Consider the following 26,696-nt stretch of genomic DNA (forward strand, 5'->3'; position numbering starts at 1 on the left):
AATTTTTTTTGTTATGTCGGGCCAACCGCATATGAAGATATTATATAGTAGAGGTTGACTGATATGGGTTTTTCTCTGACCAATGCCGATATGTAGAAAACAGGGCAGCCGATTGGTGACGTATTATACAGATTTTTTTGACGATTTTCTTTTTCTTTCTTCATCTCATAACAGTTAAGTACCGTAATTTCCGGACTTTCAAGCGCACCCATATATAAGCCGCACCCACTGAATTTGACAAAGATGTTTATTTTGAACATAAATAAGCCGCACCTGTCTATAAGCCGCAGGTGTCTACACTGATACTAATAAACTTTACACAGGCTTTAACGAAAGACGACTGTTACACGGCTTGTATCTAAACAGTAGCCTACCAAGAAAGTCACTGTTTACTGTCTTCCTCCTTCCTTTCACAACTATTGCGTGCATTTAAAAATCAACATCGGTAAATCTTTTCTCCCGATGCCGTGCAGCTCAGAACACAGGTGAAGTGCGGTTTTTCATGCCCGGTTGTTTTCAGCGTGACGAATGATTCACATTTCCTGTAGACAGTCCGAGTGAGCGGCAGGTCAACGTCAGAGGAACATCATCCATATTTATGATGTGGTGCGGCCCGATTCAGTGGGAGCGCATCTGATTTAATATAAAGAATTTCATTTATTCACCTGAACCCGTTCGGCAATTTCATTGGTCTAATGTTATGGGTCTCAGTTTTTTGGCTTGAAGTTTGTGAAACCGGGAAAAACCCAGAAAAAATCCATAAATTAGCCACTTTGTTGTTACCATTTTTTTAGTTAATTACCAGATAGATATAGATATATATATATTTTTAGGGTTTAATTCTCATCTTTTGATCTGCAGGAGTAAAGCAACCTGTTCTAGAGATCATAACTCATATGGACTCCATGGATATTTTTCCTGTGAGCTGGTGTGAAACTAACGGCTACCCTCTTCAATACCCCTGCAAGCCCAAAGGTTATTTTATGTGTCTCTCTGTGTGTGTGTGTGTGTGTGTGTGTGTGTGTGTGTGTGTGTGTGTGTGTGTGTGTGTGTGTGAGTGAGAGACAGAGAAAGAGAGAAAATATCTTTGATATTTGGATTGAAATAAATTTTAGTAATCCCATGTTTATAAATGAAAAACTGTGCCACCCCAAAAATACTATTTTATGCGCATATTACTGTACTGTATTAACATTTAACTTCATTTTATAATTAATTATTATATTTTTATTAATACTTTTCATTATTTTTAACATAAAACTCCATAAAATCAATTCCCTATAAGTTTTTTGGTCTATCGTGCTGTTCCACGAGAGACCGGGAAAATCAGCCAAACAAATTAGTTATGTGGCAACAAACGCAATTCCGCGTTAAAGCGTTGGCGTGAGTGTGGACCCGCGCTAAAGCGGAGGATTACTGTAATATTTTTTAGCACATGCCTCACTGCTGCTGCTTTAGTATCAACACATCCTCAGATTATATTCTGAGTATTTCCTGTGTGTATGATCGCATTATCGTTTCACCGGCCGCGTAAAGATCTTCACACTGCGTTTATCTTCAATCATTTATAAAAATATATAAAGTTTTCAGTTTTGTCAAAGTCCGTCCGTGCAGGTTCACTCATTTCTGCGCATGTTTTGATTTTCATTGCAGTGGAAAAGCAGAAGAAAATCGCAGTCGTCCAGCCGGAGCGGCAGTAAGCGACACGGTTCTCACGTGACAAATTGCTGCGTATGATTGCACTATTTGCAGACTAATCCTCCTTTTGTCTTACACCTACAGCAGAATGCCAGCTAAAGCCTCCTCCCCTGATTCCCTCAAACAGCCTCTGAACAGCCAGACAGAGATGAGTAAGTGTTTGCTACTTCAGTGTCCAAAAACACCTACACACATTCTGTCTCTCTCAAACACACACACACACATCCTTTTATTCAGACAATAAAGAGTACATGCTTCTCGTTGTTTTTGTTTGAACACAACTCTGAGGCTGCAGTAGGAGTCAAGCTGCTTCGATGTTCTTAAATAAATAAATTAATGCAATACGCGTTTTTATTGTATTGAATAAATTGAGTACTTGATCACATTGGCACAAGTAATTGGAAAAAAAAAAATGTAATACATGGAAAATTTGGATTAAGTATTTAGCATTTTTTTAGACCCCTGTTGTGTAATACAGATGTGTATGTAAGTGTTTGTGTGTTTTACATTTAATATTTCATTTATACATACAGCCTGTCATATATAAATAGATCGATGTACAGAAAATAAATATAATGGCTGTGGCAGTGAAAAATGTGCATTGGCTGTTGAGTAACTAAGTAGAGAAATGGCCGCTAAATCGCAAAGGATATTTGCTGTGTATTTTGCAGGTCAGGTCAATGGGAAGTACAGCTGCCCCAAGATCTACTTTAACCACAGGTGTTTCTCCGGTCCGTACCTCAATAAGGGCCGCATCGCGGAGCTGCCACAGTGTGTAGGTCCGGGCAACTGCGTCCTGGTGCTTAAAGAGGTTAGTGGTTTCTGTCATCAATGTCTCGGTCACTGTTCATTGTTTTATTACAATCTTTCGTCTTATTTTGTGTTCTTTTGTTTTAATTCTGTTGTCCTTGGTTTTATTGTGTTCTCCGATCGCTTTCAGTACGCATTAGCGAGTCTTAATGCGGAACAGTAACACAAAATGTTGTTCAACAATTAAAATAGTTTTGGCTCTGCTTAGTGTTCATGAGCAGGAATTACAATGACTCATACCTCAACACAATACCTTTAAGCATGCGAAGAGGAATTGACAAGAGGAATTGCGTAATCTCTCTCTCTCTCTCTCTCTCTCTCTCTCTCTCTCTCTCTCTCTCTCTCTCTCTCTCTCTTCTTTTTTCTCTTAATATCTGTCTCTCGCTGTTTCTCCTTCTCTCTCACTATCACTTTCACCTTAACTCTTAAATTCTGTAAAGCTGCATTGAGACAATGTCCGTTGTGAAAAGCGCTCTAGAAATAAATTTGACTGTGTTTTTGTCATAAATGCCTCAATCAGCATGTAAGATTTTCTTCGATCTTTGTACTGTAGGATTCTTCTGTCACCTTCTATTCTATTTCATTTCGCTCTCGTCAATTTTTTTTTATTATTTGCTTCCTTTTTTTTTTTTTTTTTTCGTATTTTGTGACATTATAATATAGAACACATGAAGTTATTTTCTATTCAGTTTTATTGCTATTCTATTCCATTGTTAATAATATATAATAAATCAATTAATAAATCATTTCCTCAAAAAAAATAACTTTCACAACTTATGAATAAGTTCATCATATAATATATAATATAAAGTATTTTTCTAGTAATGTCGGTGTCTTACTTATTTATTTTAGAACTCTTTAACTTGGTGCTGTGTATGTGTCAATTCAGGTTCTGTCCCTGCTGATAAACTCCGCCTACAAACCCAGTCGTGTGCTCCGTGAGCTCCAGCTGGACCAAGAGGGACGCTGGCAGGGTCATGGAGAGATCCTAAAAGCCAAGTGAGGATGCCGACACATACCTGTGTTGTAGAGAGAATAGGATTTGTTCATTTGCACCTTTTCCTGCGTCTCCTGGAATGGACTTCCTAACCAGTGTGCATGTGAATATAATGTAGATACAAAGGGAAGAGCTACAGGGCGACAGTGGAGATCGTTCGCACGGCAGACCGCGTGGCCGAGTTCTGCAGAAGAACCTGCGTGAAGCTGGAGTGCTGTCCTAATTTGTTCGGGCCACGCATGGTGCTGGAGCGCTGCTCAGAGAACTGCTCGGTGCTCACCAAAACCAAATACAGTGAGTAACGTTCTTCTACGGTTCTAGGTTCTGCCGTTGACCTTCTCGTTAGTTTTTTTTTTTTGTTTCTTCCAAATACTTAGAACTACTGCTTTTAATTTGGATGCAAAATTCTTATTCTACAGCATATTACTACGGGAAGAAGAAGAGTCGGCGTGTAGGCCGTCCACCCGGAGGCCACACCAACATGGATGCGGGTGTGAAGAGACGAGGCAGGAGGAAGAAGAGAAGGAAGCAGTTGTTTGTCCATAAGAAGAGGCGTTCCTCCGCCTCCGTGGACAACACGCCTGCAGGGTCTCCTCAGGTAATATTACACCAATAAATACATCATGTTAGAAAACACAAAGGAATAAAAGAATCTCAGTATTACAGAAATATTTGGCAAAGAAAAACATCATTTCACTTGACATCTTTGACAAATTTACAGATGTACTCATTCTTACTGTTATATATTATGAGTTCTATAAAATAGATTCTTGCTTCTAAATCATTGAATCCTTTCTAGAACAGTGGAACACTGAAGGTCGAAACCGATCATTAACTCGTGCTAATTCATGACCACGGCATTAAACTTCACCCCTTTGGCAAAGTCATGTCACTTGTATTTATAAACCTTATAATTCTCATTAACTCGAGCGGAGATTGTGTTTCCAGAGCGGAGCATTTAAATTTTGTACTCATATTACTTAATGGAATTTTCATTCTTGTTTTTATTTTGAAGGATATTGCACAATCTGGCAGAAAGAAGTTCCCAATATAAATTGTTGCTGTTGTCTATCAGTTTACTTGTTTAACAAGACAAATACACATTTGCATAATAGAGAGGTGGTAGGTTTGTGGTAAAGGCGTTGGATTTGAGTCCGAACGTCACAAGTTCAAAACTCAGCCACACCGAACTGCTATTCCTGGGCCCCTGAGCAAGGCCCTTAACCATATAGCTTTTCATAAGGACAAGGATGTCTACCAAATGCCTTAGAATGTAAATTCATATGTTCCTATGCAAAAAATTAAGTAGAAATATTAGCATATTGACTGGTTCACCTGTCCACATTTTTAAAATTCGCCTGATTCACCTGTAGCCCCCGTTTCATCTGTGCTTCTCCAGGGAAGCGCCGACGAGGAAGACCTGGACGAAGACGACTCGCTGAGCGACGACAGCGGCTCCGAGCAGGACGAGTTGATGGAAGATTCCGAATACTCGGAAAAGAAATCGCAGCCCCCGACCCCCTCACCGTCTCCTCCTGAAACCCCTCGGCCCACACGCCGACGTCGCAAAGCTCGCTCTCCCTCGTACTCGGACGACGAGAACAGACCTCCGTCGCCTAAAGTAACGACGCCATACAATTTAAACCCGGGTTGTTTTGTCAGATTTTGTTGCGCTTGCTCTAAATAGTACGCTATCTTGAGCTCGTTTCCGATTACGCAGATCACAATACGAGTCAATGCAACTTTTATTCCAATAATATAAAAGGGTTTATCGCTATGTATCACTCAGAGTCCCTTTCCTGAGGCACCTCAGAAGCTGTGCTTGGACAGCAGTCCTCTGGAGTGGAGCGTTACAGATGTGGTGCGTTTCATCAGGACAACCGACTGCGCTCCACTCGCACGCATCTTCATGGATCAGGTGATTACTTTATTCTCTTAAAACATCTCTCAACAGCGTACTTGGTTTCTATATCCTTTGTCTTATTGTATCTCATTTTAACATATTGTACTGTATATACTATGTGTGTATCCGGAAGACTGCAGAAATGATTCAGATTTACTGGTCACATCCACTCTCAAATCCACTGTGGTTGTTATAGTAAAGGTGCGTGTAAACTGAATAATCTACACTTGGCAAAAATATGACTTTAGCTTCCTAAAGAAATGTCGAACACAAATCATTACTTGAACCAGTTGAGTACGGTATCGATCGTGCACGCAGATTCTAGCAATTTACAGACGAAATAACGAAAGTGCAGAAATTGTGTATATTGTTGTGCAAACTACAATTTAAATGACATGAAATTTTGATTACGTTTAAATTAACTGAACCTTTTTTGGATCAAACTTGAAACTAAACATAGCATGCTCAATCGAATCCTGTCCGTGCTGTACCGAATTGCATTGGTTATAAATCGTATCGTATTTAAAACTGAATTTTTAATCGAATCTGTTTAAGATGTGTATCGAATTGTTTTACCTGATAGAAGGATTTTCACATCTGTATGAAACCATGGTAAGAGGTGAAAAGTCACTTCACTTAATGTATCCAAGGCATTGCTAAAGCAAGAAACACAATTCAACAATTCTTCTTTCACTGCAGCCACAACTGCACCTCCCGCAATATATTATTATATTATATTAACGCAATAATATTAACCTTTTTATATGACAATTTTCCGTGCTTTTATGTTGTACTTTTTGACTCCTCCAACCATGAAATTTTTTTTTAATTAAGAAAATTATAATTTTTTTTTTTTTTTTTTTTTTTGTGCATGTGCAAATTCTACAGGAAAAAATGTTGTAAATGGTAAAAGAAAAAACGTTCCTCATGACATTTAAAAATGTCCTTGAAAGTTTTTCTGCGACCAAATCAAATTCTTCTCTTCTATTAGCCGTTGTGGAATCAAACAGCTATTAAGTCTACACATATATCATGTCAAGTAGGCTTTTATTGTTATACACAGGGCAGTACACGGTGAAAAGAAACAACGTTCCCCCAGGACCAGGGTGCTACTTCAAAAAACATAAAATAACAAAAAGTAACACGCAACTACGCGCAATTAAAACCGAACTACATGAAGTGCACATGTGCAACATTTAGTGCAAAGGAAAAAGGACTAGATAATGCAAAGAGGCAAGTGAACACAGTGTCTCGCCATACAGTAAACAAAGCGACACGGTAGCACTGACCAGTACAGTACAAAACGATTGTTGAAAAGAAAAAGTGTCGTCTGAATAAAAATAAATACTGTACATGTGGACAATGGACGTTTACGCAGCAATCGTGCAGAACAGCAATTTTTATGTTAACAGAATTATATCGATAACGAGTCTGTTCGTTTGAATATTTTTGAGTTTGCGCAGTTTGCTACAGAGGCTAGTGCGCTCTCTGACCATCCAATCAAAGGACATGGAAAATCAGACGCCGTCACATACCTGCTAAATGGCCCTGGTGTCGGCAACTTAAAATCTGATTGGTTAAAGTGACAGTTTCATTGTCGTTTATTTAAAGCTACATGCACCTCGCTGTTGACTATGAAGCTCGCAAGGCAGATTTCTTTGACCCTGGCAAACACACGATGTCTGAAATATGATTGGATAGAAACTCAAACAGAAACATGCCCCACTGGAAACAGCACAGGGATTCTGATGGTGTTTGAGCCTTATGAAATCTTATACGTAATCACTCTCTCATCATTTATTTGTTTGTTTTGGAATCATTTTCAGGAGATTGATGGCCAGGCCCTGCTGCTGCTAAACTTGCCCACTGTGCAGGAATGTATGGACCTAAAACTCGGTCCCGCCATTAAGCTGTGCCACCACATCGAGAGGGTCAAACTGGCGTTTTACCAGCAGTTTGCCAGCTGAGGGTAGCACGATGACAGCGCCCGGGGGGGTTATTTTATTTGATAATATTTTATTTCTCTTTGTGTGTGTGAGAGAAAATGTGAGTCTGTGTTCTTTTGTTTACTTTGAGTTTTATTTCTGATAGAAATAAGCTACTGAGGAGGGAATTTGGTGTGTGGAGAATTGAGAATTAGTGGTGTTTGTCACAAAGCTCTGCTCAGACTGATCGTGCGTTCTAGGTGATCTCACAAGATTTCTCAGTCAGTCATTAGCTAGTTTTTTCCGTAAGGCTCAAGCAGCTTATTTTCTGAAACCTTTAATAATCTTAGAGCGGAAGACAATGCAAGAATCTTAAGCACAAAGACCAATTGCCCGTGTACAGTAAGTGGTATGCAAACGTGTACATAGTAGTCTGTCTGTATATACGTGTAAATATCAGATATTCCCTTTAGTGGGATTAAATGTCCCAGTTACAGGGTTTTTTGTTTGTTTTGTTTAGTTTTTTTGGAGGATTACAATGTAAAGTAAACACGCCTGGTAATTGGTTTTGCGGTGGGATTCTGTAAAGAAAGTTTTTTTTTTTCCCTCCTCCAGTTTGACACTCGAGTCGTTTTCGGCCGCGTTCAGAAATGACATTTCGTGTAATATAACACCTTTAATGTGATTGATGTCGTGGTTAGCGTTCAAGCACACAAAAGGATTCAGGTTATTGTATAAACATTTCGGGATGATCTGTCCGATATAATAAAGTATGCAAGTCCAGAATCAAGTTTCGGCTTCACGCATCGCATTCGTATTTCGAGGAGTTCGACGAGTCAAATTTCTCGAGTTAGTTTTCCCCATTTATCTCGTTCCATCTCCAAAGCGCTCTGGTGAATTTTCCAAGCATTTTATTACGTGTGTGTCTACTTACATTGTTTGATTTTGTTCCCTTTTTTTTTTTTTTGGCTCAAAAACATTTGATTGAATGTTAATTTTGTTCATCTAAATTGTATATGTTTGTGAAATGTTATTTAAAAAAAAATTTAACTAAACTGGAGCTAATTTTTTGTCTCTTTCAAAAGAGGTGCTGTAAATAAATTCCATGATCAAACAAATTACCTTGTGTACTTCATTGATGCGGGAATACTCCATGATGAAATGGAAAAACTAATTTTTTTTTTTTTTAATTGATGTTAATTGTGTTATGCATTAATCATCCAGCCTTCTACAGATCTAGAATAATTAAGCACAACAGTAAGCGCCAACTATTGCATTATACATCACTGTTATGTCTCAGTGTATATTACTACACACATTGGGAGTTATTTAGGTGTCATTGATTGGCTGTTGTGGTTTCAGCGATGAAATAGAACTGGTTTTACTTCTGATAATAAACAAACTTTCTCCACAGCAGTGCTAAATTCTTTAATCAGATTAACCAGAATCAGCTTTTAATGTATACTATATAGAACGAACCCCCTGTTTCCATTAATGTTCTCACACACAGACATGTATAATGGACGCTTTAACATAGGCTTATATGTTACAAAAGGCTTATAATCCTTATGTTGAAATTTGTAATACATTCATTCATTCATTCATTCATTTTCTCCCGCTTATCCGTAATTCGGGTCGCGGGGGCAGCAGTCTAAGCAGACCCCCGCCTTCGACTGCTGCCCAATCCTCACAGCACCGTCCCTTACGCTCCCTCCTGCAGGTGGTGAGCCCACGGGAAGGCGGCCCCACGTCACTCCGACGTCACGGACCTTGATATTTCCCTCGTAAGGGACCCCCGGAGCATAGAGGGTTAAGGGCCTTGCTCAAGGGCCCAAGAGTGGCAGCTTGGCGATACCGGGGCTTGAACCCCAGACCTTCCGATCTGCAACCCAGTGCCTTAACCGCTGGAGCCACCACTCCCCCTGGCGTCCCTGGGTGGGCAAATACAAATATGTATTACAAATACAAATATGTATTTGTAATACATATTTATTAAATATTCATTTATGTAATGAGTCTGCAGTTTTAGGAGTCTCTAATGTCAGTCTAAACAAGCATCAATGTTTTATCAATTTTTGTTTGGTATTAATAACTTGAGGGAGAGGAAAAACAATCGAATGAATGCAATAACTAAAGCAAGAAACCCAGTGAACACAATTCAAGAAGTCTCCTTTCACTGGAGCCACAACTGCGTGGCCAGCATACATCATCTATATCCGAACCATCAACTCACCTCGTAAAATGACCTCTGGTTTTTCCAGCATTTTGTTTTGTGCATTACGATTTTAATGGGGATTTGAAATGAAGGCTGATTGTGTGCTTTTGTGCAAATTCAACATGAAAGAAACACAAAAGTATAATTGGTTAAAGAAAAGCTTCATTGTTTTTAACCCTCTATTGGCTGACTTTCCTCAGGATGTCCAGCTTTTCTTAAAAAGTCCTTTTTGTAAATGTATTCTAAGTGTATCTGCAAACAAATCAATCTGCTTCCTATGTCAGCCACTGTGGAATAAAAAAAACCCTATTAATTTGACACGAATATATTTAAGCTTGTTCGGTTTGTTACAGATGCGGTTTGCGAGCTCTGACTAGTGCGCTCTATGATTATCCAATCAAAAGATGTGAAAATGCTGATTTTAATGTATGCCTGCTAGATGGCCTCAGTGCCATCAACTTGAAATCTGATTGGTTAAAGCGACAGCTTAATTTGCATATACTTTATACCACAAGTGCCTCACTGTTGATTGTGAATGCCTCAAGGCACGTTTCTTGGACCTTGGTTGCAACCGAAAGAAACCCTATGAAATGAAGAGAATAGACTATTGGGATAATTTAATACATATTCATTGACAAAAGATATATAAAAACGTAAGTCAGAGTTTAGGCCAGCAGTGAAGGCCTTGCTGGCCCTGATGGCCAGCCACTTATAAAAATTAATTATAATAGTTCTTATCCCTTTAAATTGTTTTTTGGTTAATTATACAATTCAATACGCTTTGTTGTGTTTCATTCTTTACTTAAAAATCTAAATCATTGCACTACTCGGGTTCTGCTTTAACAGCTAAAGTTTAGAAGCGATATGTACTACATTTCCCAGGATTCCCAGAATAGGGCGCGTTTTATATGCGTCACTACGACGTGGAGAGTGGGGGGGGGGGTCAAGGCGGAAGTTGAGTAGGATGTTGGGCTGTGATGTGTAACGTGACTGTTTGCAGTTGAGGGCTGAAAGGAAAGAAAAACAATTCAGTCTGGAGAAGAATTTACGTTTCAGATGAAGACGTTTGGACAAACAAATAAGCAAAAACAAATAAACAACCGGATGACTCTAGGACTGAATCGAACCGGGAGTTTCATCTAACGGTTGGGTTTTAAAGGCGCTGTCGGTCCGGTGTTGGTGCTGTAATGTAATTGTACGTTAATTAAAATTGATAGAAATATATATTTAGAGAAGGAAAGAAAGGGAATATGTGACATGGCGTGTTTTACAGCCTGCTGTAAACCCCCGGAGTCAGTGCATGTTGGCAGTTACACGACTAGCTAGCATAGTTTACAGTCTAGGTTTTAAGAGGTGAAGGTAGAAAAAGAGAAGAATTAAAGAAATAAAAATAAAACTATTTCTTAGTGAGAGAATGGTGGATATTAAGACAGTATAGCATCCCTTCTACATGCCCCCTGGTGTCTTTAATAGGATGTTGGTCCATGGCATGGTGAGTGACGTGAGGTAGCCTGGTCTTAAATGCAATAAATAATCAATATAATGTTTTATAAAATAAGAAACCAGGTTTATTGAGCTTCCTGAGAGGAAATGGAGGTCCGAAAAATAGAATAAGGGACGTCTTGATAAAAAGAAAAAACATACACTCCTACTGAGAGGCCTGTCATACCGGAAATCCTGCCATTTCTTTTGGGGAGTTTTGGGGGGAAAACATGGCGAATACCGGAGTTAGTGGGATGCTGGAAGGGAACGCAGCCGGACACATGATGTCCAGACCCGGGGAAGGAGCCGCGCTGCCCTCCAACTCGTCTCCCGGAGGAGACCCGGATATGAAGGGATGCGCCAACGGGGACCTGATGGACAGCTTTGGGATCTTCCTGCAGGGTCTGCTCGGGGTGGTGGCCTTCAGCACCCTCATGTGTAAGTGTACACAGCCTTTTAAAGCACAACTCCACCCTGAACCATCCACAGGTTTAAATAGAAGGAGAAGGGGCGTGCATGGTGTTTCTGCTGTTAATTTGTCAGTTGTATTTTCATTCAATGCTGTAAGAAGTCAGCAATGTTGTGAGCTTGATGACGTCACATGGCGACAATTGCAGTGGCTGATGTAGAGTGCTGCCCTTCAGGTTCACCTCAGGAGTTTGATAATTTACGATGAAGTGATTTAGGTCAGGGACAATGTTTCATTGTATTAAAATAACAAAACGTGGAAGGTTTGATGCTTATTTTATTTCAACACGTTTAACTGTTTACAGGGTGAAAATATAATATATGTGAGGTTAAAGCCAGGTGGCAACTTCACGCTGAGGTATTTGTTTCAGCCGTGTCATGATACAATGGCAGGAAATTGTGGAAGTTCATTGATTATTGGCTCTGGCAGTTACTGATTGGAAGGTCAGGCGTTCAAGCCCCAGAATCCTCAAGCCCCAGTATTCTTAAGCCTCCACTCTTGGGCCCTTGAGCAAAACCCTCTGTACTCCAGGGTTGCTGCACCATGACTGACCCTGCACTCTGACCTCAGCTTCCTAACTTCACTGGGGTATGCAAAGAAAGAATTTCACTCTTCTGTAACGTACATGCGACATGCAAAAAGGCCATTTCACACTTTAATTATACAAAACACTACTGCTTCCCTTTTCTGAGTCTGATTCCTCTCTGGGTTTCCTTGTGACTCCTTACCTCTGTCTGTGGCTCCACGTCAGTCTGAATATATTCTTTTTTTTTTTTTTTTTTTTTTTGCATTTAGAATATCAAATATGAGAACGTTTCGTTTACTTTGAAAAGATGCCATCTGAAGGTCGTACAGAGCGATCATTAATCTTCAACAACGCAATCAAACTGTACAACGGCAAATCAAACATGTCGCTGACTGATATTCGTGTGAAAAGTGAAAGCTTTGGACTCGGCTCGGTTTAAGGAAATTGAACCAATACACATTGTGGGTACTGAAGATCACAGTTATATGTTTTGTTTATAGCACTGAGATTCTTCTTTGGAGTGCTGATATACTATTCCAATGAATTCTCCAGGTTTGTTGGATGTGTTCACCTGGAAAATCGAAGTGAAATTGTTTAAAAATTGATCGACAAGCCAACCAAACTCATCATGTAGCTTATCTAGGCAAAAAATAACGTTAATTTAACTGATTCTGAAACAAGAGCAGAAAATCCCTAATGCCTCATAAACATATAAGATCATGTCAGATATTGTCCACAAATGCGATTTTATTAAATTATATTACATTATGATGTTATTAATTTGCATATAAAACGTGACCTCAGATTCTGGTGACCGTAATAATCTTCCCAGTGTGTGTGTGTGTGTGTGTGTGTGTGTTATGTGTAGACCTGGTTTATATCTTAAACAAACAGGGGGAAGTTCCTCCATCATGGAAACTCAAATACTTTTGGAGAATTTTTTTTTTTTTACTTTTAAAAAAATAAAGGGAATGTTGGTGTTGAGGCTCCACCAGTCGGGGTTCTATTTCTATTCAGCACTAAACACATTCCAATGAGGTTATGGAGACGTGTTGAATGTTTAGTCTTCATGGGATGTACTGATAATTTGAGCAAATGCTTCAAAAAGGCTCCAGTGTTAGTAATAGGAAAATGTAATTATTATTTTTTTATAAAGGATTTCACATCCCCTGCCTATCCATCCCATTCTATACATTATTTAGTTTGTAAAAGGAAGCAGGCACGTGTTGAAGACTCTGCTGCTGTGCCCCAAACACAACCACCATTGTCCGAAACAGCGACAGCTTTATTTCTGATTCTTGCTCTCTGAATAGCACTTCTGTACGATTAGATCAATTCCAGCTGCAAATTGGGTGTCGTACGGTGCCGAACGATCCGTCGTAGGCTGATTATCGGACCCCGTGCATGCCACTGCATTTGCATACTTTTCCGATGAATTATTTAGTAAAGTAAATCATTATAGATGTGAAATCCGATCTTTGTGCTTCTCAGACGCTGCTACTTGTGGTCATCTGACCTTTTTTAGGGAAACTGCTGAGTAATATTTGCAGGAATGCTATTAAAGTTTACCTCAGGTGATTCATTTGTTAAAGAGATTTTTTTTATATATATTTTTATATTTTTTTCCAGATTTTGGGAAGTTTGGCTTATTCAATGCTGCTGTAAATAACTTCTGTGCAAATAACTACTCCCTCAGCATGTCGTGGACTAGAGCCGGACAGCTATATCTAGCAGAGAATATTCCTGGTAACTAGTATTGATCTGTTCTATGGCTCAGACCTCATTTCAGTGCTTGTGTGTGTGTGTGTGTGTGTGTGTGTGTGTGTGTGTGTGTGTGTGTGTGTGTGTGTGTGTGTGTGTGTGTGTGTGTGTGTGTGTGTGTGTGTTTGTTTTTGCGTGTATGTGTTTGCACTGCAGTAAAACGCTTCAGAGAACCCAAGCACGAAAGAAGACCCTGGAGGATCTGGTAAGGCAATCACGATTTGAACTCTTACACAACAATGCTCTATAATCGATCAGAATTGTGTGTGTAAAAATCAATTCCACCCTGAAACACGTGAAATATTCTTAGATGAAACTACACTAAATAGACAAATGTTTGTGGACACCTGACCATAAGATAAGACACTTTCTTAACATCTCATTCGAACTTTAGCTTCACTCTTCTGGGAAGATCTCCCAGTAGATTCATTCAGACACAAAGTCTAAAAAAAAAAAAAGTAAAGTCTGGTACTGATGTAGGGGAGGTGAGGAGGTCTTGGGTGCAGTCATGATTCCAATTCCTCCCAAAGGCTTTCAATAGGGTTGAGGTCAACGCTCTATAGCAGGCTACTCAAGATCCTCTACTTGAAGTAGTGCAAAACATATTTTCACATCCTGCGACGTCCTTTACATTTATTTGCCTCCAACGTTTATTATAATTATAATCCAGTTTAATTATTTTAATTACACTGGAAAAGTCTGGTGTCCCAATACTTTTGCCCATATAGTGTATTTGATGTGTATTTAGTGATTCATTTCATCTCTAATATTATGAAAGGTCAAGTAAGAGCTCTGTATCTCGCACGCCAATTTCAAATGATGTCATATTATTGAGAAATCTTAGCCAGACATGGCGGATAAGGAACGGACTAAACCTCCATCTTTTGTTAAAATGAATTCATAATTATAATAAATAATTTTCACCATCAGTCTGCTCATATCTTCTCCCTCTCACTTCTTCTTTAGGTTTCTTGACACTTCCAAGCTGGCCATCGGGATGCTCTTCATTCACTTTGCCAACGTTTACCTGTCAGACCTGACGAAAGAAGACCCGTGTTCACTGTGAGTCCCCACTGCTTTTATTTCTGTCACAAGATGTTTCTTTGCGTGTGACCTTCTTTCCTGTCATACCACCAGATACCTCATAAACTTTCTGTTGGACGCTACACTGGGCATGCTGGTGATTTACGGTGGTGTGAAGGCCGTAAGTGCCGTGGTCGAATGGAGGCAGTGGGAGTCGCTGCGCTTCGGAGAGTATGGTAAAGATTTGTTCTTAGTCTAGTTTCTTTAAAAATACAGGATTAGACTCAAAACAAAATTATTTTAATTTGTTAGATTTTCTTTCAGGAAACGTATTTTAGAGTTGGAGGGTGTAAATTGGAGATCGTGTTCTGAACTGATAGAAGGGTATCTGGATGATCTATCTTGTCCATCGTCGTAACTCCCAATGAAAATCTCAACATCTACAGCTTTGCTATCTCCAGCTCCACCTCCTGTCCTTTACTCAATGCCACTGTCTCTAAACCATACAATATCGCAGGTCTCACCACAGTCCTATAAACTTTCCCTTTCACTCTTGCAGATACTCTTCTATCACAAATCACTCCTGCTATCACTCTTCTCCACCCACTCCACCCTGCCTGCACTCTTTTCTTTACTTCTCTAACACACTCTCCATTACTTTACACTGTTGAACCCAGGTACCTGAACTCCTCCACCTTCTCCACCTCTTCTCCCTGCAACCGCACCACTCCACTGCCCTCTCTCTCATACACACAAATGTACTCTGTCTTACTCCTACTGACTTTCACTCCCCTTCTGTCCAGCGTGTACCTTCACCCCTCCAGGCCCTTCTCAGCCTGCTCAACACTCTGACCACAAATAACAATATCATCCGCAAACATCATAGTCCAGGGAGACCTCGTCTAATCTCGTCTGTCAACCTGTCCATTGCCACTGCAAACAGGAAAGGGCTCAGAGCCGATCCTTGATGCAGTCCCACCTCCACCTTGAACCAGTCTGTCGTTCCTACTGCACACTGTCCTCATACATGTCCTGCACCACCCTCACATACTTCTCTGACACACCTGACTTCCTCATACAATAGCACAACTTCTCTCTCGGCACCCTGTCATACGCTTTTTCTAAATCCACAAACACACAATGCAACTTCTTCTAAACTTCTTTATACTTCTCAATCATATCCTCAAAGCAATAATGTGTCTATAGTGCTTTTCCTTAGCATGAAACCATACTGTTGCTCAAAAGAACCCATTTTCACCTGGGTGATGCCGAATGTCCATTAATTATTGTATCATAATTGTTGAGGTTATTAACTGTTCCCTGATGGAGACGTGAGTATAAAACTGTTCATGGCTGTTGTGTCCATTGTAGCAGACTGTTTATATTCTTTACTGTCCAAATCTAAATCTGTCTTAATGCTCCAAAAACATAAGACTGGGATCAAAACATTTAAATAGCAATTGTTTTTCTTACATGACCCACTTTATTTCTTTTTTTTTTTTTTTTTTTTTTTTTTTTTGAAGATTTTGAAGAATTCTTCAAAGATTTAATAATCAACCCCACCAGCTCTGTTGTGATTAAGAATCTATAGCAAAGTAGTGAGATTGATCAGCCCTGCCCTGGTTGTCCTAGAAGCTCAATTCTGGCCTTAAACAACATACAAGGAATGGCAAGAAATCCAAGAAAAAAAGATGGCTTAGTAATATTGCAGAGGTTGTTTGATGTAGCTTTTGAGATTCCATCATTATTACAGACACCTTCACCATTATAGACTGCACCTTTTTAAAAAAGGAAAACAAAAAAGTGTGTAAAAATGAGCACGCTGTGTTTCTGTACCAACATCTTGTCAGCGTGTGATAATTATTCTGCTGTTTGATTAACCCCCAGTAATTTATACTGATTAGGCTTATCAGCGGAACGGGTCGTTACGAAGAACAGAAAGAAATCGCGCCGGCGCTTATTTAAAGGCTCGTCAAGCTGGAGGAGGAAATTGTAATTCACGTCACAAACCTTCACTAATATGCGTCTGGCACGCGAATGTCATCCGTTCGGCTCTTCTTTTCATTCGTGCAGTAAGATAGAGGATTATGAACACGCCGTTTTTCTAATGAAAAATGGCCAGGATGATTCTTTTCTTATTCGTCATATCGCACGCTGGCGCTCATGCACGTTGGAACACAGTCATATATTGTTTGCCGTTAATGAAGGAAACCAGAATGTATTCTGCATGCTTCTTTCGCAATATATTAATGATGTCTTTGTGTGTGTCTGTGTGTGTCTGTGTGTGTCTGTGTGTGTCTGTGTGTGTCTGTGTGTGTCTGTCTGTGTGTGTCTGTGTGTGTCTGTGTGTGTCTGTGTGTGTGTGTGTGTGTGTGTGTGTGTGTGTGTGTGTGTGTGTGTGTGTGTGTGTGTGTGTGTGTAGGGGAGCCAGTTCAGTGCACTGCTTGGGCAGGCCAATGTGCTCTGTACATCCTAATTATGATGTTTGAGAAGGTGGTCATCATCCTGGTGCTTCTAATTCCCCAGTGGAAGAAGGTCAGTGACACGTTTTACACCGGAGATTAGATTTGTGTGATTCGCAGCTCAACCGTTTCATTTTTATTCTTTATCTTACTAATGGACTCTTAACAGCTTATAATTACAGTAGGATTTTTTCATCCTTTACACATAATCTTAGTTATTCAAGACCAAGACATTTCTATGTGAAAATAGACTGTGAACAAAAGTATTGGGACACCTGACTTTTTCAGCCACATGTGGTTCTCCCTTAAACTGTTACCACAAGCCACACAATTGTATAGATGACTTTGGATGCAGTAGTTCACTCTACCTCACTTTTTTGCTGAACGAATCTCCACAAATCTCCACAAGCACACTCCAAAATCTAGTGGAACATCTTCAGCAGCAAATGTGGACCAAATGGGAAATGGGATGTTCGGAAAAAAAAAAAAGCTCATACGAATCTTATGATCAGGCGTCCATAAACTTTTGGCCATATAGTATATATGCTCTAGGTTGAAAAGAGTTTCTTGTAAGCTCGACCTTCATCCTGATTGTTCTCTTTTGTGCCTGGGTGTACAGCTGGCTATGCTGAACAAGATCACCAACCCACAGCTGGAGCTGGCTCTCGTTATGCTAATCGTGCCGTTCTTCGTTAATGTGAGTAGAACGTCTGGTTCCTGTGGTGAAACAGCACTTTTTACCTAAAACATTTGTACATTTCTGAATGTTTGTGTGTGCTTGACCAGGCCCTGATGTTCTGGGTCGTCGATAATTTCCTAATGAAGAAAGGCAGGACAAAAGCCAAGCTGGAGGAGCGAGAGGTCGCGGACGATTCACGAGGCAACAGCAAAGTGCGCTACAGACGAGCGCTCTCGCATGATGACTCCGAATCTGAGGTGAGGTCACTCTCTCTCACACACGCGCGCACACACACACACACACACACACAAACATACAGCATAGGTTCCTGCAGAGAAAATGCTTCATACCTAGAAGTAATTTAAGAGCACCAAGCTTCAGGCTGAACTAATAAACCAGCCAATGAAGTCTAATAACATCTAATATTTTAAGAGGTAATTGTGTAACATGGTGTCACCCGTACACCCAGCAGCTGTTTTAATTTTTTATGTATTTTTAGTTTTTTTGTTTTTTCTTTCAATGTGAGTATTGTATTAATGACGCAGGTGTGGCTGAGCTTAACTCGCCTCATATCCTTCACACAGTACCTACTCTTTCTGATTTTGTCATTAGCGGTGTGGGAACATGACGGCTGACTGAAGAGGTCATGGAGCAAAGAGTGTTTTTTATTATTATTTATTTTTTAAACAAACCATTAACTCCACCTTGCTTTTCTAAAATTATTCGAGTCATTGCTCTAAAGTTATTACATGGGATCCGTGTGTAATTGTTAGTGTACCGGGTTTCCAAGCATTTCGCTTTTTGTGTGGTTCTGTCTCATGGAAAATAAATTGGATTCAATTTGTGAGGTAAAAAATTTCAGGTTTTTATTTCTCTAAATGTGTGTGAAATATAGCAAGGACACTTAAAAAAATATATATATACAATAAAGAAATATATACAATAAAGGTTTTCTGTAATTGTGAAAATTACAGAATATTTAAAATAAAATAAAAAATATATATATATTTGAAAAAAAATTGAATAAATTAATGCGTATGTATGTTTTCTATATTTAATATAAAATTTCTACTTAACTGTTCTGCTTATTTCAGCATACTTCAGCAAATGTCTGCATTTAAGAAACACATTCTTTATTGACCTAAAATAATTCATTCCATCTTTCATTTATTCATTCACTCGCTCGATATGCAGTGAGGAATATTTTTATTGTAGGGTACAACAGTCCCTGCTCCATGCATGAACGAGTCCAAGCAGGTGGTGTATTTCGCCGTATGTGCTAAAGGTTTCGGTTCGGTTTACTTACTGTAAAATGTTTTCTACATGGATAAATAGATCGGGATACATCAACTGGCCTAATTCATCTGTCAAACACAGCAGCTTCTACTTCAGATCAAAGTCTAGAATCCATGTATTTATTAGACAAACAACAATATGATGCAACAATAGATAGGATGCGTCTATACTAGAAAAGAAAAAACCTTTACGCATCCTATCTATTGTTGCATCATATTGTTGTTTGTCTATTCATCCACGTAGAAAACATTTTACAGTAAGTACGGTTACTGTATGAGGAGGGGGATTTTTGAAGGAGTCTCCAGTGTCAGTGCATTGTAACAGCTTCTACATGCTGCCACATGGGCATGCTGCACTACACCACGATTAAATATGACTCTCCTAAGTCACAGTGTTAGTCACAGCTTTATTTCTTTAGGCCATTAGCCGTAATTTATTTTTGATGTGCACGTTAAAGAAAATAACTGTAGGTTTTTCCTCCCCGATCAGATCCTGTTCTCGGCGGATGACGAAATGGATGATTCGGACGGTGACGAGGACGTACGCCGACTCGCCGGTCTCAAAACTGTTAAGAAAAAGAAACACCGACTGGGCATTCCTGTGTGATCAATCTTTAGATCTGCTCATTCCTGTCACAGACTCGGTCTGCTGCATTCTGCTCACCTGAGAGACAGATTAGTATGTGTCCAGCCTTCCATCCGTGCACGGATCAGCAGGTAGGAGGAATAACTCGTTCCTGAACAAAGCTCTAGGTACTGATTATGGAGCTGCGAAGCCGCAGGAGTGGCTTTATCACCGACCCTCAAAACAGCGAGAGAGGAATACGACTCCTTCCTGCTGTTTTCTATAAGCCGGCTCTTGTTACAAAAACGCTCCTGCTTTTTATATATATATATATATATATATATATATATATATATATATATATATATATATATACCAACCACCTTACTAAAGAAAGTGTATACTGGAGACCAGTGCTGCTTCTTTATACCTGTAGATATACTAAACGGCTGGAGTCACTCAGCCTCGATGTGTTTTGTATGGAAAATCTAACTTGGGAGAAATGACCCGGCCTTCAAGCACACCTCTACCTTTAGCGTTTCTCTTCTGTCTCGTTAGCGCGTCGTCCTTTTGACTGTATGAAGAACAAATAAAAAATAACGAGCGTGCCGTCACGTTTAATCAATGTTAATGTTGAACTTGTGTGGTGCAAAGATCTCAGGAACAAACGGTTTGGCGAACAGTATAAAGCGATACGAAATTTTTTTTCTTTCAAGCTACTTACAATATGTATTTGTTAGGTTTCATAAAAAAGGGAACCTTCTTGTAAAACAGTGGGGGGGGGGGGGGATTTCTGCAAAACGTATGTTTGGGCAACGCTTGTGTGTCCATGTGTTTGTGTCTGTGTGACTTTCTGATTCTACAGTGTTTTATGGTTCCTCTGTCCTCTTGGGAGATTTGAACTAATTCCACGGTTACCTTTTGCACAGTTTTGTTTAATCACTGTGGTGTTTTTGTTTTTTGGTGGGAAAGGCATGAAACCCCTCATACTTTATGCCTTTTCTGTAGCAAAGTTCACATTTTGGCATCCTGTATAAACTGTAGCATTCCTCCCTGACGATATCGAGAGAATCATGGTAGAATTCTCACATTTTGTGGAGTTTTTATCCTTATGTGCCACCAGTCGTTCCCGGTGTCCCAACGACTGTGTTCTAATGTCTCGATGTTCTCGTGCTCACGCTTAACCTGCTGATTTTGGAGTACTGTGAAGACCGGCAGCAATGTTGCTTGCGAATTCTGTTTGTTTTGATAAACACTGTCCAAGGACACTTTGGTATTTGGGAATCTTAAATACTAACTACTACACGAGTGGGGTTTACTGACAAGTTGCAATGTCCTTATATGCCTTTTCAATAAACAAATGAAATTTCTTTTGCTGCTTCTTGTAATGTTTCTTTTTTTTTTTTTCATAACATTTTGTCACGCCAAAACCTTAGTTCCCTGACCGGGAATCGAACCCGGGCCGCGGCGGTGAGAGCGCCGAATCCTAACCACTAGACCACCAGGGAGATGATGAGCTGGCGTGAGAAGCATGTGCAGGGCCCGAGGAACGTCAATGTGGGCGAGCCGCAAACGGAATGTAAAGCATGAACCAGAGAGGTGTTTCATTCCCTGGATAATCCACACAGTATATCAGCCATAGCAGACATTTGCAAATGAAGATCGCTTAATCGTTGCTGGTTTGAATACTCTTTTGAATATGGAGCATTGTCTGTGATTTGATGTTTGGTGTCTGCGATTCCTTGCCAGTCTGATCGCTTTTCTTACTATTTGTACATTTTAGCCAAATTGATTAGTTGAAAAAGATAACCATTCATAATATAGCATACTTCATTTTGATTGTATTAGCTTTCAGATTTACTTTTTGGTCTGGCCAGAGCTTTTTTTTTTTTCAGGGTTTAAGCAGGAATCTAGTCAGAGTTTAAATAATGACAGCCTTATCTCAATACCAATGAAATGGTATCTTTGATTTGATTGTTTTGTTTTTTTTATTTGATGTGGAAACTCAACACTAAGGTCCTATTTTGGACATATTTAGTGAATAATGGATGGCAGTCACCACAGGTTCGCCACACAACCCCCTGCCTTTTTTTCTAACACACTCTTTTCAACTATGAGCTTGTTAAATGTGCAAGGTTGGGATCTGGTTCAGAGCCTGACAGCTGCCTTTCTGAATGCTCTGGGCTTAAGGTCATTGACACTGAACACTTCTACTATTAAGCAAATTCTGGGTGTGCTATGAATTACTTCCAATATAAACTATAATACAATTTTGTCCCAAGTGTTTCTGGGTGTCTATTCTCACTAAAATCTTACATTAGTTCAGTAAACAATGACGGGTACAATACAGGAACTTCAATTCTTGACAGCAAACACCATGGGTTTAACACACAACCGGGAATTAAACCCGAGCACACCAAATCCTAACCACAACGGAGTACATAAACAGTCCATCACTGGTGTGAGAAGGAATCCTGAACATTCAGTTACTGGGACAGATGGTAAGTGTAAACTGAGTGCAGGAATGTAGACATAACACAATGCGCTAAACTATTGACTGTTCTACGATTAGCCTGAGTAAAGCCTGAAATATACACACAGTAGGTCAGCACTCTCATGCAGCATTACAGCATAGTTTTGTGTTTAGCTGAAGGAAGCAGAGTATTTGATTGTCAAGATAGAAAAAATAAACGAGCTGATTTATTCTTTTTGTCTAATATAGGAAATGCTCACAAATGTTTTACGGTTTTCTGCTTATTTTGTAGTTTTCTTTTTAAAATAAAGCATATAAACCGATTTGCTTTTGAAATTACATAAATCTTAGCTTCATAATATTCTATTATTTCCTCCTAGAGCTTTCCAAGAAATAAAACATTTTGTGTCCCTGAAAATATTTAATTTGAATAAATTTCCAGGATAAATTATTATATCAGTATAAATCATATATATGACACAAAATTGTTTTGCTCTTTGCTTAACCGGGAATGACAGACACAGAGGCCACACCCCCTCTAATAAAAAAATACAATTTGTATATTAACTGCTGCAATAACTTAGTATTTATCTGATATTTTTTAATATTGTGTGTATCAAAGTTTTTGACATGTCTAACTTCAGTTGTTTGCAGTACATAATATTTGGACCCTCTAATACAAGCATTTGTCAGTGTTTCCTAAGTCTAACCAGATCCCACAGTGAGCCAGACACATCAGCTCAATGACTATTCATAGCCTGTTTTCCCTCTGAAAACACACACACACACACACACACACACACACACACACACACACACACACACACACACACACACACACACACAACCTGCTGACTTGTTTATTAAAGCTGACTCATTGTCCCAAAAAAAAAAGTGCTTTGTTATTTTGTTTTGCTGTGTTCAATCTTTTATTGGAAAATGTCCCAGTGATCACAGACGTCCATATCACTATCACTATATCTGTACTAAGACAAAATAATTAATGGTGAGTGTGTCACATATATTTTAGGTCTTTGTAATGTCATAATTTGTGATGAGACAGTCATATTTAAAGGCTGTTAATGGAAAATCTGTTTTATGAATAGCTTTTCTCGGGTCTTCATTTTAACTGTGTATATTATGAAAAATAATGTTCATAGGACTCGAACAAATGTCTCGCTTTTCAGCAACGCAGGTTTTATCTTACTTGAGCAGATGGTAAGAAATAAAACTATCGAGCCTACGTTTAAAAAATGAATCACGCTACCTTCATATTGTATCTTATACTGGCGTGACATTCCATTTGTATCCTCTTCTTATAATTCATTTCATATACTCTAGACACACACACACACACACACACACACACACACACACACACACACACACACACACACACACACACACACATACACAAAAGGACATAGATTAAATCTCTTAATACTTAAATTCCAAAACCTTTTTTGCACATGAAATTCACCTGATGTCCAGGAGACACATAGACTGCTGTTAAACCGAATATTGCTTTTGATAATGTCATGATGTGTCATAATGAAACTAAAGCATTATGATTGGCTCCCATTTCAGTAAAGAAGAGGAAGTCTAAGGTTATGGGGTGGGGGGGTGGGGGGTGTTTGTGAGGGTATGTTTTGTGTTTTATTCGTCCAGCTGTTCGAGGTCATCACTCTCGAAGAGAAGGATCATCCATTCGTGCTGCACCGTCGCTGACGTCATAGCTAATAATACACTGTGATAACAGAAAGACAGAGATAGCACCAAGGAGAGGATCACACAGAGGGAAGGATATATAAAGGGCACTGAGATAGGAGAGGGACAAGGAAAAGGGCCAGACGGGATCGTACGGATATACGCATACGCCATGTCTCAGGTACGCTATCATGTAGGCAAGTGTAACATTTATTTTTTACAGGTGATTCAAATCGAGTTATCATTTGCTTCACTCCTTTAGCCAGGAGAGGTGAAGAAGAAGAAGCGTCCCCCCATGAAGGAGGAGGACCTGAAAGGGGCCCGCAGTAAATTGGGCCTAAAAGGAGAAGTGAAGAGTAAAACATATGAAGTCATGGTGGAATGTGGTGAGTTTGTCAAAGTCCATTTATTTCAAGCGCTGTTACAGTGGTGCTAGCATTACAACAACTGTGGATTTTGTTGCTGCTCGTCCTGCTTGAAAACTTTGTCAAACCATTTATGATTTAGCTATGGGACATGGTAGGGCACTGGTTAAGATGGTGGACTTCTGATAGGAATCCCAGTACTGCCATAATGCTACTGCTGAGCCCTTGTTCAAGGCTCTTAAACCCTCAAGTGCTCAAATGTATAATTTAGAGAATTGTAGGGGTCTCTGATTAAGGGCCTCAGCCACTTGGGCTACTATTATTATACCAGTGCTGGAAGAAGCTTGTCTTTTTTCACTACATAATATTCCTGAACTAGTAACAGATAATTACAGTAAAAATTTTAACATTGCTACAAGCACCAAGGTGTCTTAGTCACGTGGCAACACGAAATGCCTCATTTACCTCTTTGGGAACTACAGAAATCTTTCCGGGGGGGCAGATTATTAATACAGACTTAACACATTTTACATAATTTTTCAATTTACTCTTTATTAAGGGTTTTCATTATGCAATTAATGCTATTTGTTTTTTAAATATAAAACTTGTGCAGTTATGTGCCTTTAAATAGCCAACTTGGTTAAATGACAAGCAAATGTATGTATTTTAACAAATGTGCAATGACCCTATTTTTATGTAGTAGCCATAAGAACATTCTCAAACTACCCTCAGAGAACAGATTAAAAAGTGCTACATAACAGTTATTAAAGGGAAAGTTTGAAACATACAGAAGCCTGTGGCAAGTGCCCCCTTAAACTCGGTAAAAAAAAAAAAAAAAAAAAATATATATATATATATATATATATATATATATATATATATATATATATATATATATATAAATTAAAAAATTAAAAGGTAAGGTATTGCCTGGAAAACACGGTTTTCACTGTCAACTTTGGGTTTTTTAATATATATATATATATTTTTTTTTTTATTTTATTTTATTTTATTTTATTTTATTTTATTTTATTTTATTTTATTTATTTATTTATTTATTTATTTATTTTACATAATTTGGTGAATGTTCACAATAATGCGCATATCCTACTCGGTTTTAATTACAATGGTGACCGGCAGAAACTTGCGCCCCCTCCTGTTTGGAGAAGTAACATAACAAAAAAAGTCTTGTCATTTTTCAGCGATCGGACTGACATGAAAATGAAAAAATGCACGTTTATATTAATATGTTTTAATATGTTGCCGTTTCTGTTTGTCATTGTTGATATGATGCAGTTGTTGGTGAGGTGTTTAACATTTCTGGAAGGAGTCTCCAGTGTCAGCACTTTGTAACAAATAGAGGTCAAGCTGTAACTAAAGAAAGTGTTTAGAACACAGTGTTTAGTGCTTTCACTGTAACATGACAAACTATATTTGTATTATTTGTATAACTATCTTTACAACAGGCTGATAAGAGAGTGGGAATTGTGTTCTTTATAATTGGAACTTGTTTCCCAAATGTTCTGCATTACCTGCACTTAAAACCAAATAAAAGCATATGGCATTTTAGTCTTAAATGATGAAAAAACAGATAGTGTTGGGACACTGCTGTAATATAAACTGATTAAAGGATCCAGGATGAGTCCTCAATCGAAATCAACTTTAAGGTTATAGCAGTTTGTTTCAGACAGCATTCTTACAGTATATTAAAGTACTTTGTGTATCAATCAATAACTGTAGTGTATTACCAGCTCTGGTATAGAATTGGATTAAAAGTACTCTAGGATGTGTGCAGTGATATGTCTGGTGCCTCTACTTTCAGAACGTATGGGCAAGACGGCTCCATCTGTGTTCAGCGGTGTGCGAACCGGAACAGAGACGGCATTCGACAAGCCCAAAGCTCCATCAGGGAGTGTCTTCGGCAAATGATTTTTTCAGAAAGGCTGCTGTCTAATTATATGATGATGGAACCGGAAGTTGGAATTTCCAAATGCTGAAAGAATTATTTTTTTGGTGCAATTTGTAAAATGTTTCTAAACAAATAAGTGTTTGATTTATTATTATACATTTTTTGTCAATTAAGTCTTATATTTTATACATTAAAATATTCAAGTAACAATTGTATTTGTGCATTTTCTAAGTTTTTGATGTTATTAAAGATTTCAATTTCAGTCAAGAAAAAGATTTCTGTTTCACAGCTTTAATCCTGTGTTCTTCATAGTATTAAGTCAACACACACCACCAGACCAGTAAGGCGCCAGGGCCTTTAAAAAAAAGGGTATTTATCCTCCACTCTATGTGCCTGAAATAACTGTGTACGTGAGCTTTCACACACACACAT

General features: G+C 38.9%; 2 protein-coding genes across 5 annotated transcripts in view; both read left to right on the forward strand.

The window, feature by feature from the left end:
- sfmbt1 (Scm like with four mbt domains 1) overlaps positions 1–8,451 on the forward strand; it is a 27,863-nt gene extending 19,412 nt beyond the window's left edge. For all 3 annotated transcript variants that reach the window (XM_083534751.1, XM_083534753.1, XM_083534752.1), the window contains exons 12-21: positions 862–975; positions 1,654–1,696; positions 1,783–1,850; positions 2,370–2,509; positions 3,398–3,507; positions 3,624–3,799; positions 3,925–4,103; positions 4,905–5,126; positions 5,295–5,423; positions 7,235–8,451. In XM_083534751.1, the coding sequence (XP_083390877.1) occupies positions 862–975; positions 1,654–1,696; positions 1,783–1,850; positions 2,370–2,509; positions 3,398–3,507; positions 3,624–3,799; positions 3,925–4,103; positions 4,905–5,126; positions 5,295–5,423; positions 7,235–7,375 (1,322 nt within the window). In that variant the 3' untranslated portion in view covers positions 7,376–8,451. The remainder of the gene's footprint in view (positions 1–861; positions 976–1,653; positions 1,697–1,782; positions 1,851–2,369; positions 2,510–3,397; positions 3,508–3,623; positions 3,800–3,924; positions 4,104–4,904; positions 5,127–5,294; positions 5,424–7,234) is intronic.
- Positions 8,287–26,537, forward strand: LOC310722363 (store-operated calcium entry regulator STIMATE-like). 2 transcript variants are annotated; one of them, XM_083534773.1, is made up of 11 exons: positions 8,287–8,920; positions 9,319–11,468; positions 13,943–13,991; positions 14,753–14,848; positions 14,924–15,045; positions 17,232–17,344; positions 17,891–17,968; positions 18,058–18,207; positions 19,736–19,846; positions 24,253–24,376; positions 26,178–26,537. In XM_083534773.1, exons 2-11 carry the CDS (start codon positions 11,261–11,263, stop codon positions 26,282–26,284), a joined length of 1,158 nt encoding a protein of 385 aa, XP_083390899.1. In that variant the 5' UTR covers positions 8,287–8,920; positions 9,319–11,260; the 3' UTR covers positions 26,285–26,537. The 2 variants fall into 2 exon arrangements, with proteins under 2 accessions (XP_083390899.1, XP_083390898.1); XM_083534772.1 differs by lacking the exons at positions 8,287–8,920; positions 9,319–11,468; positions 13,943–13,991; ... (4 more) ...; positions 18,058–18,207; positions 19,736–19,846 and adding an exon at positions 24,015–24,171.
- Positions 26,538–26,696: the final 159 nt, after the last annotated feature.

The sequence above is a fragment of the Silurus aristotelis genome (assembly GCF_946808225.1).
Source record: "Silurus aristotelis genome assembly, chromosome: 28".
Taxonomy (NCBI): Eukaryota; Metazoa; Chordata; class Actinopteri; order Siluriformes; family Siluridae; genus Silurus; species Silurus aristotelis.